The 16762-nt window shown below is 42.4% G+C and overlaps 1 protein-coding gene across 1 annotated transcript in view; it reads right to left on the minus strand.

The window, feature by feature from the left end:
* Positions 1–462: 462 nt before the first annotated feature.
* PLPPR1 (phospholipid phosphatase related 1) overlaps positions 463–16762 on the minus strand; it is a gene marked incomplete at both ends in the record, with an annotated part of 60924 nt that continues 44624 nt past the window's right edge. The window contains 4 exons of the mRNA XM_084224942.1: positions 463–495; positions 1777–1908; positions 3807–3983; positions 10081–10331. Coding sequence (XP_084081068.1) covers positions 463–495; positions 1777–1908; positions 3807–3983; positions 10081–10331 — 593 coding nt within the window. The remainder of the gene's footprint in view (positions 496–1776; positions 1909–3806; positions 3984–10080; positions 10332–16762) is intronic.

The following is a 16762-nucleotide window of genomic DNA, read 5'->3' on the forward strand; positions in this document are numbered from 1 at the left end:
TAATATGAATTAAATATATGCAATTACTTCAGATCCATGCTGGGTTTACTCAGATGAGAATCTGACCCAGCACTTCTTATGGTAAGAAAAGGTAAAAGTGATTTTTTTTCCCCCCAAGATATATAAATTCAAAACTGAGAAGAAAAAAAATTGTGTACAAATATCACATAACAACATCAACAATTCCATAGATGTAGTTCCTCAGTGCACACTTTAAACAAGAAAAGGGTTTTTTTTGTTCTTTTTCTGTTTTGCTTTTAAAGTCTGGCATAATAATATTAAAGCTGACAAAAAATCAGGGCAAGCTACATCACTTCCTCATACAAAAAAAGTACAAAACATTAGCCTCTAACTAGACATAACATAATACTGGTCATCACAGTTAGACATTTAGTAACTGTGTGTCTTGGAGTATTTTACTGGAGGGTAGTAAAAAATAGCTTCAGCTGCTGATCTTCCATCTCAGGTTACTTCAGTCATAGAGGCAGAGTGATTCTGCAAAGAGAAAAAGGCAAACACATGAAAGTTTGTATACAGCAGTCTGGCACTGACATACCCTACTAGTGTGGAAATGATGCCTCACTCATAAGAAAAAGCAGTGGGAAAAACCCTTGCTCATAAAACCTGTATGCTAGATGTATACTCAATAATTATAATTTTAGAAAATTACCTTGTTGATTTCTGGTGGACACCAACAGTGAAAGTTCAGCCCCTACCTGCATTTCACAGTCCAGTAGCTATAAACAGATGACTGGACAAAATATTTCTCACAGCTCATGAATATTTTCACCTGCTCAGCCCTTCTGTCTACACAACACAAGGTGGATATATAAGGAGCACTTAGTTTCTGGACTGTAAACCCATCAAGAGAAAATCTAATGCACACAGTTCTGCAGATTTAGTGGAAAGTCTTCCAGTAAATCTTTGCCTAATCAAAATTGACTCTTCAGTTAAGCAAAGTATTTCCAGACATTAGGGACAGTATTTTTCCCATTTTTTAAAAAAAAATTCCACTTTTCAGTTTATTTCACAAAGAGTTTAACAAAAGTCACTATTGATCTTGCCACACCTTATGTGTGGCAGGCCATCTATTAAAGGAAGTACAATTTAAAGACCAAATAAATGACACCAGTGTATTTCAGATAACTCATCAACTACAGTTTATCCTTGTTCCCCGAATTTCTGGCAGCTTCCATTTACTTGTCTGTTTTGAAAGGACTGGGTATGATGCAGTTATGCCAACACAAGCCATTTAAATTTAGTAGTTTTAACAGAAACACTGTCAATATTGATGTTCCCACTAGCTATTTTTTTGCAGGCTTGAAAGTATGCTAATAATTTTTCTTCTGATGAATTAGACATAGAAAAAAGTATATCTTCCTATTATAGAAGATACTGAAGAGTAATAAGGATAAAACCCCTGATCTCTGTAATATTTTTGAGGACAGACTAGTTTATCCTCAGGAAAGAGTAAATCCTTCATACATCCCAAAAGTTTTCTGGGATGTAAATAGGCAGAATTATTTTTACTTTTCTCTCAGTTTTCTGTTCTTCTAAGCAAGAGTTTGTGTGGCATGTGAAATCCTACTTCTTTAGCTATGGACATGTATGGGGGCAGAAGATCTACAGTATTTGGTAGTTTGAGGGATAAATGCCTCAAAACAAACTCTGCTGTGATGCAAATTCATTCTGTTCAATGGGCTTGAAATGAGGCATTTTACTCTGATGCAAGAGAAAATATGCTTGGTGATGATATGGATAGGGGATTTACAGTACCTGTGCACTCAGTGTCTCCAGAGGACTTTCCACCCGGGGAAAAGCCATTAGTGGCATTCCTCGTGGGTCTTCAGGCTTCGGTTTGGAAGGAGCTGCATGACTGCCCTTAAAGTTATGGACAACACATATCCCCTGTGCAATGCAGGAAAAAAAAAACAGAGTGAGGTCAATGTGTTCTCTCCCCAGGAAAAACCTGGAGGGGGAATGAATTACCATGTGGGGCACAGCTGAAAGAATTTAACCTGGGTTTGGGTTCAAGGCATCATCTGTGTCAGCCTTGGGCTGCAGTGTGGTCACTGGCATGGCTGGGCATGATGCACTGCCTTGGTGATGAACCATTCTCAGCCTTTTTACATTTCACACTGGACACAGCAGACACCCCCATGTATGCCTTGCCATCCCAGAACCGCAGGCTACCCAAATGATGCCCTTTAGTGGCCAAAGTACTCCCTTCAGACTCTGTTATTTCCAAACAGTGAACGCAGCTCTGTGGGTGGTTGAACCTCCCTCACATCTGGATGACACCATTTAGCACCATTCCTGCAAGCTTCCAGCACCACTGCTGTGGTGTTTATCCCACAGATCCCTCCCTTCTGCATGACCAGACTCACAGCACCCACATGGCAATGGTGATGCCAGTAAGAGCAGCCATGCACAGCAGCAGGTAGCTTGAGGACATGGAAAAAGGAAAGTACACAGGAGCTGATATATCTGCTGGTGGAGTGATTTCTTGCTGGCTGTTCCCCTTCACTGCCACAGACCCGAGAAAGAAGCAGCCTGGGTGGGTCCTGTGCCAGCAGGATCTGTGCCAGGGATCTGACAGCACCCCTCTGGGGAGACCCCTTTCACCACTCTGAAATTCAGCTTGTGACACTTGCAGGGTGCCAGAAGATCTGCAAGGTCAAAATACAGCTGGGGACAGGCTGTCACTGCCACCAACAGGTACTGGGAGCACACACACTGTCCTGGCCTGATAGATGGGGCAGCTGCCACTTAAATTGCATGGGTGAGATTTAAACTGCCCTTCCCAGCAGGAACCAGACAAATTATTCACATTAAAGTCAAGGAGATTCAGGTCAGAGGCTGTGGACATCTTTTTATCTGAAATGAGCACAGGAATAAATGACGCTTGAAGGTTTGTTGATGCTTTTTCAAGTACAGAATAGGGGAAAAAAAAATCAGTGACAGGACAATCGAGATTTAAGGGATCTTTGAAACCTAATCCCTCCTGATTACAGGGATAAAGTGTCTGTTGCTATGCAGTGGATAGTTTTGAAGCATATTTTGATTAAATGGAACCAGGCACATTTCTTGGTAATAATGGGAGTGACCTGGACTTGCTTGCTGTGTGAGTAAATCCTCAGCAAGAGACCTGTCACCAAACAAAACATTTAAACCACACAGCTCACAGGAGAGCCAGTTACACTCAGAGTCTGGAGAGACGCTGTTCCTAGATTCTGTGGGAAGGCCTTTGATAGATGTTAGTATGTTTGTGAGGGGGGAACAATTTCAGCTTGTCTCTAAAAGCTGTGAAGGGAGGTAGTTTTATCTCCAAGGGAATTTATCCTGACCTTTCCTTCTATTGAACTTCTTTTATGGTCTAAAGCAAAAGGGAGAACCAGGATCTCAGCTCAGAACCCCAGAAATACCCTGTACCTCACATTTTTGCCAAATACCAGGAACACAGAGGGGTTTTACAACACAGAGAAGGAGTTTCAAGCACACCCTCCTTTTGATATTGAAATCTACACCCCCTTTTGCAGCATTTTCCAGGACAGATCAAGTAAGAATATGGAGAGTAATTTAGATAATTGAAATATATAAAATGTACAAACACTACCAAATGCATACCAATTAATATGAGCCTGATTTCATGCTAGGATTTTCTTTGATAATACTTTTAATTAGATGGGGCTATAATTAGACCTTGCAGGCTATAAGTGATTACAATATTTTTGGTTTTTCTTTATTTTTTTTTTCTTTTAACTGTGGTATATTTAAAGGGAACACAGAAGGACTGATGGACTTACCAGAAACAAGGCTACAGCACTCCCCAGGATGAAGCCTGCGATCACATCCGAACAGTGGTTTCGATACTCAGACACTCGATTTAGCCCAGTGAGGAAGGCAGCACACAGGGTTCCCAGACACAGCACGGGCTTGGCTAGCCTGCTACTCTTTGTTTTAATTGTGCTTGTGATGTACATCTGTAAGGAAGGGCAAACCAAAAATAAAAAGGGATTCCACCAGAAATGCATCTTTCTTTCCTGCCCGGACAAATCCTAAATCAGCAAAAGATGTGACCAACCCCCTGATTCATTAAAAAAAAAAAGGCACTGGAAAATGGAGGAAGAGGTTTCAGGTAATTCAGAGAAAAACTTTAGGAGTACAAACCCACTAGTGCTAAATGATGTGAAATATCCTCTTGCATTTACATACTGGACTTTTTCTGAGCAGTTATGCACAGGTCTCAAAGGGTGCAAATTGCTGCGCCCCTGAGATATGTGAAAAGTCTCTTTTTCAGCCCATGCACTCGAAGAATTAGTCAGAGTTCTTCAGTTCTCGGGTACAAGGTTGTTTTTTGCGTCTTATCTATAAAAATTTTTCTCTCGCCCTGCCGAGGTCCATCCAGCAGGACAGTTCCAGGCAAACCACCTGCCCCTGGGGCAGTGTTATCTCTTTACATTAAAAACTATGTGTACAATGTTTAGAATTACTTTCCAATACCTATCACCTATGTTAGACAGTGAGCTTCTACTCTAAACCAATCTAAAAGTGCCAACATCACAGCAGAAGATGGAGGCCAAGAAGAAGAAAAGCTGGACACACCCAGTTCCCTCCATCTTGCCCCCAAAACCCCCATTCTGGAAACCCCAAAAAGCTATTTTTTCACCCTGTGATAACTTCACTATTATGCTACTTAAACTGCTGTGGCTTCTTGGTCTTCCTACACAGCTGGTAATTTGCTCCATGGGTCCTAATCAAACCCACAGGTGTTCTGGGCTCTGTGCCAGGGTTTCTGAGCCCCCTGGCAGGGGTCCCGGCCTCTCTGGATGCCCAGAGGGATGTCCTGAGTTCTGACACGCAGGCTCAGCTTTACTGATTTTGTGCAAGCACAGTTCATGTGGTGGCAAACATGCACTCTGAATGCACACAACTAAATGTTGCCGAGGGACTCAGGAGTTAATGCTTCTACTCCTGCAGACGCTGTAATGTGCAGAAGATGGAGTGCTTGGAATCTGTATGAACTAATTGCTCCAGTTTCCTAGATGGTTTTAAGTTTAAGGAACAGAGAACACTGAGAGAAACCATTCCAGCTATTTCCCATGCAAGATGAAAGGAAACACGCAGTGTGAAAGAGGTTTCTTTCAAAACAAAGCTGATTTTGAGAATGCAGTTCCAGAGCAATAAGTTTCACTGTTTCCAAATATTTTTTAACGAGCCTCACGTGATTTTGGGAGTTTATTATTAATTTTTTTAATACATTCTGACAGAGAGTAAAAACATGTGGCTCACAGCTAGCAGCCTGTCATTAGTGCCAGAGCCACAAAATAACAAAGATGAAGCAAACTGAGCCTGATGGCAAAGCAAGTCATTAAAACCCTTTTCAGCCAACAAGTATGTAAGCCCACGTGATTTCCAAAGCTTTGATAATTTGAGATGTTGCTGCTTGCTTTGTTTTTCACACCTGAACCCGACTGCAGCCGATGCCTTATGACAGCTAACAGCGAGCACTAGGCGGCAACCTTGCCCCAGTCTTGGCTGGCAGGTTAAGCTGCGCCTATCGCCAAAACTCACATTAAGGTTCTTTGAAAACAATAGGAAAAAAAAAAAAATCAAATCACTGCCACTGCGTGAATAATTACCACCCACCCCTTCACCCTATGCACTCCTTCTACTCAATTCAATCGAGCAATAGGGAGCCAGATTGCTTTCCTGCTCCCCACCGAAGCACCACTGCTGTTTGCACCCTCCCTGGGAAAACCCATCCCCTCCTTAAAGTAAGAGTGCAGTCCTGCTGTGCCAGCTGTGAACCACAGCTGCAGGGAACGACCCACACGTGCTTGTCTCCTTGCAGGTATGAGATGGAGCTGGATCTTTGGGTTACCCGCACGGGAGGGCTCTCTTTGTCACAGATGGGAAGTGTCTGTAATTGGAGTTTCACACGTCTCGGCAATAAAATGTAACTTGTAGTAAAAAGAACATTTTTAGCAAGGAGGGTAATCAACGATGCGAACAGATTGCTGAGGGAAATCTGTTAAACCCTCGTGAGGAGGGTTGTAAACAAGACAAACTGTATTCCCAGAAGGTGGGCTCCAGTTCATCCCTGAGTCACACGCTATGTTCAGAAATAACTGGGAGAGCTTCTCTGTTCTGATCAGAATTCCCAATCACTGCAGCTTGATCTTTATTGTCCAGGCCAACAGCAAAGATTTTTTTTTTTTTTTGGTATTCCCGTAGTGTTTACCCACATTTAGAGCATGGTTTCAGAGCTCTGTGCAACAGACCAAAACCTCAGTCAAAGCCACTTACATTTAGTTTCCTACATACAACATTTTTGAACATTTCCCACAATGCCATCCATAGAGTAAATTTATTTACAAAACTCTAAATGTTGAAACCAGAAAGGAGGAAAGACATGGGCATAAAATCATGTCTAGAACATATTAAAAAATAAACGACACATGATTTGACTATAAAATTTGTCATTTCAGCTTTTTTGCTGTGATCTTATCAGTAGACTCAAAGCAATGTATTTAGCAATTTGCAGTGTGTGATAGCAGCATTTATCCCATGTGATTCCTCTCCCACCTTTTTCAGAGAGACAAAATCATAGACAAGAAGGTTTTTTGTCTGCAAGTTTAAAATAGACATATACATTTTTATATGTACATGCAAATATATGCGTGCATTTAGAGCATGTTATATCTCTAATGAGAAAGGCAGAGTGGAAGAAATCTTTCTTGTCCCTTCAGTACAAAATGAGATTTGTGACCGTGTATTTTCCTTAGAGAATTCAAAATTTCATTCCAGCATTACAAAAGTCTGTGTCCTAGAAGTTTTATGGCCAATGTTTTCTTTTACCATAGAGATTCCTACAGTGAAAGAGAAGCAGAGCCTTTGACAGCAATGCTCAGTGCAGCTGCTCATGGTGCCAAGACCTGAATTGATCAGGGTTGCAGCAGGTATTTGCTGTAGTGTCCTCTGCTATTCAGCATTTCCAAAACTTGGAGGATTCATGTCCAGGAGCAGAGACCCAGAGAAGCTGACTTTAGTCATGGGCTGGGTTCTGGTGGCTGCACCATGAGCTGAGAAATGCTCATTAAGCTTCAGCCTTGACAAACTGCACCTGGACTGAGCCCATGTTGAGCGTATCAGAGACACTGTCTGTTCCCAAGATCTAACAGGTGTCTAACAAGCAAGATCCTGTTTTTTAATGAGCAGCCTTGGCAACTTATTTTTCTTGCCTGAATAACAACCCAAGTGGTTGTTATCATATTTTTCTTAAACAAACCTTCAAAGGAAGTTTCTGACTGAACTTGTGGCTACGATGGAAAATTCACACTCTCTTGGGGTCATCTAAACAAGGGTCCAAAGTGAGATCTTCTTCTGCTCTTGACTCCCAGGAGATAGTGGGGTGATGTGTATGTCTCAAACACTGATAAATGGATGGCCGGGGAGCCAGCCAAGGTCTGTTGGAAATAACAGACAAGAATTGTTGGGAATAACCAAGGATTGTTGTTATTAACACGGCCATGAGAAAGATCAAGTTTTGGCTGGAGAAGAGGGGCCAGAGACAGGGCATTTTTCTGTGACAAACAACCACAACAGAGCACAGGAAATGGACATGGACTACAGGATTAAAACTACTCAAGACCCCTGAAGCCCCCCACCCATTTCCAGAAAGACTGGGAAAATGGACTGCACATGATAATTAATTAACAGAGAAAGTGAGAAACGCATCTTTGGGGTGAGGAGACCTGCCCATAAAGAGGTATCCTGCCAAGCCCAGGCAGTGCCCCCGGGACCTGGACATCTCATGGGCTGGGCTAATGCAGGTGGATTGATGCTGAAACCAGGATTGACATCCTATCAGCTGGATTCATGTTGGAACCAGGAATGGTGATCTCTTTTTCTAACCATTTCTTTTTAACCAGAAAAGGAACTTAAATTCATGTGAGTGCATAGCAGCTTGCACTAGGTACAGTGACTGCCATCTCTTCCTGGGACAATGATAAAACTTCTTTAGATGACATTCTTATTTTTTTATAAGTATGGAAACCAGGGCTGCCAGACCTTCTCTCCTTCCCCTACTTTAGGCATACAAGATTCATTTCCACCTGCAGAGATCACAGAAGTGATGCTTTGGGTTTTCCTCAGCTTCTTTAGAAGGTGACAAAGAAAGTCTAATTGATTAAATGTAAACCCCAGTGTTTTCAGTAGCAGAGTAATGAACAAGTGAGACACCTGCACAGGATATTTGAGGTTCAGTGAAGGGAAAAAACTTTCAGATCTCATAAGATATTTTATAAGACAAGAACCATTCTCCAGCCTCCCTATGTTGTACCTCTTCTATTTTTCTTGCTCCGTGGCTCAATTCTTCGGCTTTATGCAAAACACGGCTATTACTAAGCAAATAACCTGTGTTTTATGTTCAGTAGGCCATATTATTATGCATATTAGAATCAGCAAGAGACTTCTCAAAAATCTGTGCACAGCACAGTTATTAAGCAAAGCTGGATACGAACAATGAATTTCTTGTGTAATGCTTATGTTATTCCCAGCTGACAGACAAAGAAAAGACAAGAAAACACATTTTTAGTTCTAAAAGCTGACTTCAGGCAGAGAACTGGGCTGAAATTGGGCTGTGGGCTGAAATGCTTTAACAGCAAACTTTCATGACCTAGCGGCTCAGGAAGAGTTCCATGTCCTGGTTACATCTGACATCTCCCAGTGTGAGAAGTGCAGGCCCATAGCAGATACTCCTGGAAAACTGGAGCTCAGAAATACTAAACTACCTGGGGCTTAGGCTCAGGAAGAAAAACAGTGTTACCCTTCAGCTGTAGAAGTCAGCCTGCTGTAGAAAATTTGCCCTCCTGGGAAACAAAGGAGGCTGGGCAGGGAAAATCCATGAAAGGATGTAATTAGCTGAGGATAGAACCAGGACTAAGCCTGACCCTGGAACTTCCACCTAAGAGTTTATCATGGTGCAAACAGCTGCTACAACCATGTGACATATATTGAGGGCTGTATTTCACACAGGGTTGCACATTGCTCAGGAGTAATGTGCACAAAATGTTGCAGGCTTTCCAAACATTTCCCAAAAAATCCTGATCAAAGGAGTTACAGTTTATTTCTCCATCATTATTCACACAACATTCAGTGCCAACAGATGGATATTGAAACAGCAGTGGGTGGACTCTTAATTTTAGAAGTAATAATGTGGTGCTTTATTTATCTGCTACCGACAGCACCAGGCAACATACTCAGTAAATACCCTGTCTTTAATAACTTTAAAGCTTTTCTTGTGTACTTATAACCAACAGACAGACTCTGACACTACTCTGAGTCAAGCTATAGGGTTAATGCATTTTGAGATCAGAACCAGGTTAAGTCTTTGGATCTTTACGGCAAAACCACCAAGGTTTTCTGCTTTGTAAGTAAGGATCAGTTTTTAAAAACCCCAGAACCTTTAGCCAGAGAACTCAAAGGAGCAGTTGATCTGTTTCATCAGACGTCATAATTTCCTTCCTGTCTGCATGGCAGCGTCACCTTGTCAGCGTGTCAGCTGGGGTGCATTTCTCTGTGATAACAACAAAATTCTGGCACTGACTTTTATTACAACCCTTGTTGCAATGTGAGTTCAGGTCCTAAACAAGGGAAGCAAAATTCAGCCTAAGTTCAGACCTCTGTTGAAAGGGCACAATTTACATTTTAAATGTTCAAGAACGCATGGCATGTGAACAAATGTAGCAACCCAGAAGCTGTTTAAGGATCAGCTTCATTTTAATGCTCAGGAGACTGGAGCAGGGAGAAGAGAAAATTGAATTAGAAGATCAGCAGTAAAGACAAGTTTAGGACCTCATGCCTCCACATGCAGTGCCTCAAAATCAATGAACGTTTAATTTACTTATACAAGGATTGGTAAAATGGAGAGAAAAGGGGATCTTCCCCTACTGATAAAGAAAAAAGCTGCCCCCAAAACAACCCTCTTTTTGTTGAAAAATCCATCGTAAGAAAAAGGCCCCATCTAGAAAATACAGAAAGCTCTCATGCAAGTCAGCAGTCATCACTGGCACCCACCGTGGCATATAAAGCTGAGTAGATGCTCAAAGCAGCATGTTTGGATGGAAAGGATCTCCTGGCCTTTTCAATCACCTCCACATCCCCCGTGCAGATGTTGCCGTTGTTTATGAACTGGTGGTGGGCCCGGCAGTCGTTCCCAGTGTAGTTGGGTTTGCACACAGTCAGGAAGTAGGGAGCCAAGTTCCCAGTCACAACCTGGCCAGCATTTACAAAGATGTCAGTGGCAAAAAGTCCAAATGCAAACACTCCTGTGAGGAAAGGTTAAAAATAGTGGTTATTCAAACAGGTTTATTCAATGTCACCATACCTGAGAGGGAGAGACATAATGAGAGTAGTGTCATGTACTTATAACAAATCTGTGACAAAAAAATGGGGTCTCTGCACCGAGAGAGCAGTGTAGTGCTGAGACACAATACTTCTCTTATCTAACATAACTACCTAGGATTAAGTACCTTTTGGATTTTGACTCTTTGCCACCTTTATGGGGAAAATTTACAATCCTGACCTTGCAATATTTGGCATGTACTTTTGGAAGCAACCCAATGCTTTGCTCTGGAAGACAGCTGCAGTTCAGCTCATGTCACCAGGAGGACATAACCAGTGAGATGAAATATTCACTTGAGTGCAGGAACTTTTCCAGGGTTGTGAAGCTTCTCTTGATCAATACTGCAGTTGTCACATCCTTCACTGACTCCCCTTGAGTGTTATCAATACCTGCTACAGCTGCTATGAACGTATGAGGATCTTTCAGATGCAATTCCTACATACCTAAGGTACAGAACAGCAGGTTTGCAAAATTACCAAACCCAATTGTTCTGAAAGATTAAATCAGCTCTCCTCTTCCCCTTCTCATCACTAAGGTTGATTAAAGGTTGTTCTATGTTCTAAAAACATAGAACAAATAAATACTGACTTCTGATGTAGGGATATTGAGGGTCATGCAGTTTTGCTTTCTCTCTTCTGCAGCTCTGTAAGCAAAAGTCATTAAATTATAAATTATGTGAGACTGTTATGTATTTAAATATGACCAAGAGCTGGAGCTCGAGGGAAATCATCTTAGGAAAGCTGTGATAAAATCTTAAGAGCTGGCACCACCATGATTGTAACATCTTCACTGCTTATCTATACTGAGTTAAAAAAAAAAAAGGATTAAAAGGCTGCTCTAGTCTGAGACACAAAAATATGAGGGACTCAAAATAATGCAGCATGTACCTACAGCAACATACAATTAAACGGTAACTACAATGGACTTGTTGTACAAGTGCTGAGTGGGGTTTGCCTGTGCCAGTCCGTCGGAGAGATGGTTTGGTGTCACTGTGGCACAGATCCCTCCCCGGGGTACTGATGGGAAGAGCCCTTCCCTTGGGACACTGCCTGCAGGGGCTGCAGGACTGCAGAGCTCTTCCCCCTCACCATCCTTCCCCAAGGTCAGCAAGGAGCATCACACAGTAAGATGATTCTGGAGGCTGTAGGTATTACTATTCTTCATGTATGTTTATTTTGATTTATTATTTATGACCCGGTATGTGATCATGGATTTAAAAAGCCAAAGAAGGAGGCTGCCTTCCTCTGGTTTTGGACTGCAGGACTGGCCCCTGCCTTTTCAATCATGTGACAGTTTTCCTCCCATTTATCTTGCTAAGTGTGTTTAAAAGGAGAGCACAGAGACTGCTCCTTTATTTCCTTTATCCCTATGATAATATTACAAGTCCATAGTTTTCCACAGCGTCAGGAGCTTCTCACCTACATTAGTCAGTGCACAAGCAAGTTCAAAGGAAAAAGGCAGAAGGGTGTCTTTTCAGCCTGGTGAAACAGCTGAAGTTATGACAGAGAAGAATCTTGTTTTATATACAGCACTCTGTCAAAATTTTAATTTTTTTTGGCACAGCTTGCTTTAAATAGCAACTTTCTAATGCGCTGTGCAAATTACAGGGAGTACAGCAAGGATTATTATCCAGCCTTTACAATAATTAGAGGAAATTTAAGTGTCAGGCAGTCTGGCTTATGCTCTTTGTCATGTAAGTACAAGCCAAGAACTGTGATATTTCAGCAAAAGGTCACGATCTACATAAAACTATTTCAATCTCTAGGAAGCACATATATACAAAGGTACTTCCCTCCATTAAGAAAAGTAGTTTCAACACTTGCATTTTCTTAATATTTGGTAGCACAGGAAGTGGCTGCCCAAACGCAGCTGCTGAAGCCTGCAGTAACCTGGAGAAGAGCAGAGCAAGCCAAGGCTGAAACCTTTGTCCCATTCTGACTGTGGTGCATTTCATCTGCTGCAGTTTGTCTCTCACAGTTCTGCCAAGCTGTGCTCTGTGAAAGTCACAGCCATGTGCAGCAATGAGGCTGGCTGGCAGGGATGTGACCCTCGCAGGCTGATTGCACCTCACGTCCCAGGAGACTTGGAGCAGGCTATAATTGATTTAAAGGCTGTAATGCCAGTGTGCCTGGGCAGTGCTGGACAGTCCCCTGATGGTTTTTGTACCTCAGGAGTCCCTCTGTTCAATGGATTTGTTCAATGACCTTACAGCAGCTAAACTAACTGACCAGAGCACAGAAATGCAGCGATGTGATTGCCAGCTTTTTAGAGGCAGACAAATTGCTCTGAAAGGCTTCATGGGAAGGGCAAGTTGCCCCAGCTCTTCAGGCAGCTCACATCCGTGATATATAATGTCAGAGAGAAAGAATGGGAGAAGACAGGCCTCTTCCAGACTTTGGCACCCAGGAGTAACGGGAGTGGGGTCACCCTGCCCAGCAGCAAGTGCTTTTTTTCAGTGTGCTCACTCTGGGCCAGAAAACCTGGGGATGAACTGTAGTGCAGAACTTGGCATGTGCTGAGAAAGGATGGGAACAGTGCAAGCCACATGGGAAGCAGACCTACAGCAGCTCACCAACAGAAAGGATGAAGGTTGATTGCAATTACATAAAGCCAGTCTTTCCCCTCAGCCACTCATGTCACATAGCCTGGCTGCAAAAAGAGGCCTTAAAGAAGAAGCAGAAACTATGTCTGGAAAGGCCTCCTGACATCTCATTGTACTGACTACTCTCAGACGTGCTTGTGTCTCAGGAGCAGAAAGAGGTGCCTAGAAGACAAAACAATAAGCAGAATGTGACCGGGGGAGACACTAGCTTAGACCAGATATAAGTGCAGGCTGTACTCCCTGCTACTCTCTCAGCTGCTCCAGAGTCCAAGAAAACAGAGATCAGATTTTAACATATCTTTACCTCCAGTGAGAAAGACCTTGGACAAATTAAATGTTCAAGCAAAAAAAAAAAAAAATAAAAAGAACAAACAAGGAAAGTCCTGTTGAAAAATGCTGAGGATGGATGAGGTGAAGCTTGACTTTTCCATGTCATCTCACCTGAACTAACACTTGCCATGGCAGAAAAGTCTTAAGTATTTAGCAGCTCCAGTTTTGAATGTTTCATTTTTCATTTCTCCACTTACACATCCCTCTAAATAACTGTCAGAAAGTCCCAAATGAACCCCTGACATCTGGGCTCTGACCCACATCCTATTCTCACGTTCTGTCTCCTATCAAGCTCCTTCTGTGGCAGTTCATCAGTGTGGCCACCTCCAGCCCTGTGGCTTTTTCTAACAGAGGCATCTGCTCTGAAGAAGAATTCATCTCTTGTCACTCACTGTAGCCTCAGCAGAACCCTCTGTCCTCCCTGCAATTCATGTTCAAGCTCTCTTCTTCCATCCTAAATCTATGTAGCATCAGTCACTGCAGCTGCTTGTTGTCTCCGTGGAAACTCTCGCTATTAGAGGTATTTAAAGTGCCATTGATTTGAAAAAAAAGACCAAATCACCACCACAACAAAAATCAACAAAACCTCCCTTGGGACTTGAAGAAGAGCAGCTAAAAAGACTTTGGGAAGAGACAAGAGAGAAGCCAGTGGGTGGAAATCAGGAAGTAGAAGGCTCCATTAAGGAAAAATCATGAAACCCTTAAATAAAGTGAAAAAAGAAACAATGCACGGAAGGGTTCATGAGACATCAGAAGCTGAGCTCCTCAGTAACATATCATCATGTTTTCTACCAAGGATATTTATTTAGGCACTCCTCTCTGTCCCAATTATCTGAATTTGTCACTCTTAACCAAACTTGCTCATAAAGTGCTCACATTTCACATGCACACTTATACTCACCTAACCCTTTTCTCACCCCTCTGTTTTTTAAGGAAGATTAGAGTTTCATTGGAGAGTGCCCCTGGAAGGACTCAGGGCTCTATGGGAATGCTGATCCTCAGCCCATGTTTTGCTGTAGGAATCCTGTGCATTCCATAAAGCCATACATTTATAGTCCTGTGACTCAGACTCTGCTAAACCACCCTTCATTTAATCTTAAAGGGTGTGTAAAAAGAGGCCTGTATCATTAATCCATTTTACAACAGGAGAGATGGGGATTGCAGGGGACTTTATTGTCCCGTTGCCATGGCATCAGGAACAGGCTCAACATCAAGCTTCTGAGCACTCATAACCTCCTTCTAAGACTGGCTATGATCTTCCACTGAAAACCCCAGAAAGCTCACTGCTCCAGGGATCTAAAGCCTCCTGACTCTGACCATGCCAGAAAAAATTCAGTTCCCAGTGCAAAAGTCCTCTGGAGGCTCAAGACTCCTGCTGACAGATGTACAGGGTGTCTTCCTTCCTCACTGCTTTCACAAGCACCAGCTTTCATGGAGGCAGCTGCCAGTTCAGAGCCTCAAAGAGAGCTGTAGCACAGTGACCTGTTCCTCTTTGTGGAGAATCTGCAGTGATAACATCTACAGCTGTTCAAGCTGCTGCAGCAGTCTGGGTGAGGGGCAGCACCCCCAAGTACAGCTCGAGCCCCATGGAAAGGCAGCCAGTTAATAACAGAACGTGCACTGTTTCACAGTGAACTTCAGATGCAAGGCAGACAGAAGGACAAGGTCAGGTAAGCTGTCTCGTGCAGCTGCTCAGAGAATTGACATCAGAGCTCCGGGGTATGTCTATCCTATTACAATAAACTCAACGTGTGTATAAATCTTGTAAACCTTTATTTGCCGAACTAAAATCTTAATTTGCTGAAATAAAGCCCTAATTTAATTATTTAGCTGCCCACTGTGAAGTGTGGCCGTGCTTTAGATTAAGTTGTCAACAGAAGCTGATCTGCACCATTTGTTAATGGCAGATTATGCGCATCTGAAGTAAAAGCCACTGGTAACAAGCTGATGAAGCATGCTGAATTTCTAGATATCTGAACTAGAAAGGGGCTACTTGCATGTTATCAGGGCTTTGCAGGTAGACAACTTAATCACATGGATTAGAAACCTAATATAATGAAATGCAACACAATACATACCATACTCACCCTGTCAGACTGGGTCAGGGAGGTCTGAGTCCCTGATCCTGGGGGTATGATAGCAGCTGCACAAAAAAAGACTAAAACCTTGACAGAAACCATTCACTAAAATATTTTACAGCCTCTATTTGCAATACAAAGGATTAAGTAGAACACAGACGCAAATGCAAGGCAGAACGATGTTAACAAAGTGCTGAATGTGAAATTACAAGACAGAATGGATAAATATACAAAAGGCTGTGTATGCTCAAGTTGGGAGACAGGGAGAAGAGGCAGAGGCCCAGGAAACAGCCACCCCTACCAATTAGTTTCTCAAAGGTTCAGCACATAAACAGCAAGTTTTGGCATCAAAAATTGATGACAGAACTGCTGGGAAGGCTGGGGAGAGGAGGGAGGAGAGAGGATGCGCCTAAAGTAAAGCAGTGCAGCAGCAATATATTAGAAAAAACTGTTCTACAGCAATTGCACATCACTGGTTTCACCTCAAAACCTTAAAAAAAAGTCTGTGAAAGCAGCTGTAAAAGATAAAGAGGAAGATTGAAAAAATTGAAGCATACATCAAAGTCTGATGTTTCCAAGCTAAGCCAGCTTTTTTTCACTGATAAAGAAAGTGTTTTTCTAAATACAGGGAACATAGCAGGTTTCACCAATCTAGGCTGTGATACAGGACTTGATATACACTGCAGCAAGGTGAGAGACAGTCTTTTGCCACAAAAGCAAATGTCAATCAGCATGAAGAATTCGTGTCTGGGCCAGGAAGCAAGAAGAAATTGTGGCTCTGCTTCATGTAGACAAAGAATCAGGGAGAGACTTAATACAAAGCTCAACATTCAGAGTCTCGACCAAACTCAGGAAGGGAGGCTCGTAGAAACAGGCATGTGCTGAGACCTTGAGGAAAACAAGGAGAGAATCAACAGAGAGCACAGTAAACCAGATAGGAAAAAAAAAAAAAACAGAGAAGAAACATGGAACTTTGTTAGCATTCCAGAAAAGCGGTAGGGTTTTTGTTTTGCTCTGTTTTCAAAGTGCAAAAAAGTCCCTAATTCTGTATACATGAAAGAAAAGTAAGAGCAGAAAAGCTCAAATCCAGCAGACAGAAGATCCAACGGAGATTACATTACAAGAGTCCTTGTATTTCACAGGACCAAAAGACAACCTAAAGTTTCCCTTTTTGCATCTCTTTTCTTGCAAAATATAAATGAATATTCAGTGAAGTATGCACAGCTTTCTGCTTGTTTTGTGGAAATCACATTTAGACTACAATTCCTAAAATCCCATCTCTCCCCAGCAACTTCCATTGCAGATTTGGGGGCCTCTTTGCACTCCTAAAATTTGGGGCTGGCA

The sequence above is a fragment of the Fringilla coelebs genome (genome assembly GCF_963513975.1).
Source record: "Fringilla coelebs genome assembly, chromosome: Z".
Taxonomy (NCBI): domain Eukaryota; kingdom Metazoa; phylum Chordata; class Aves; order Passeriformes; family Fringillidae; genus Fringilla; species Fringilla coelebs.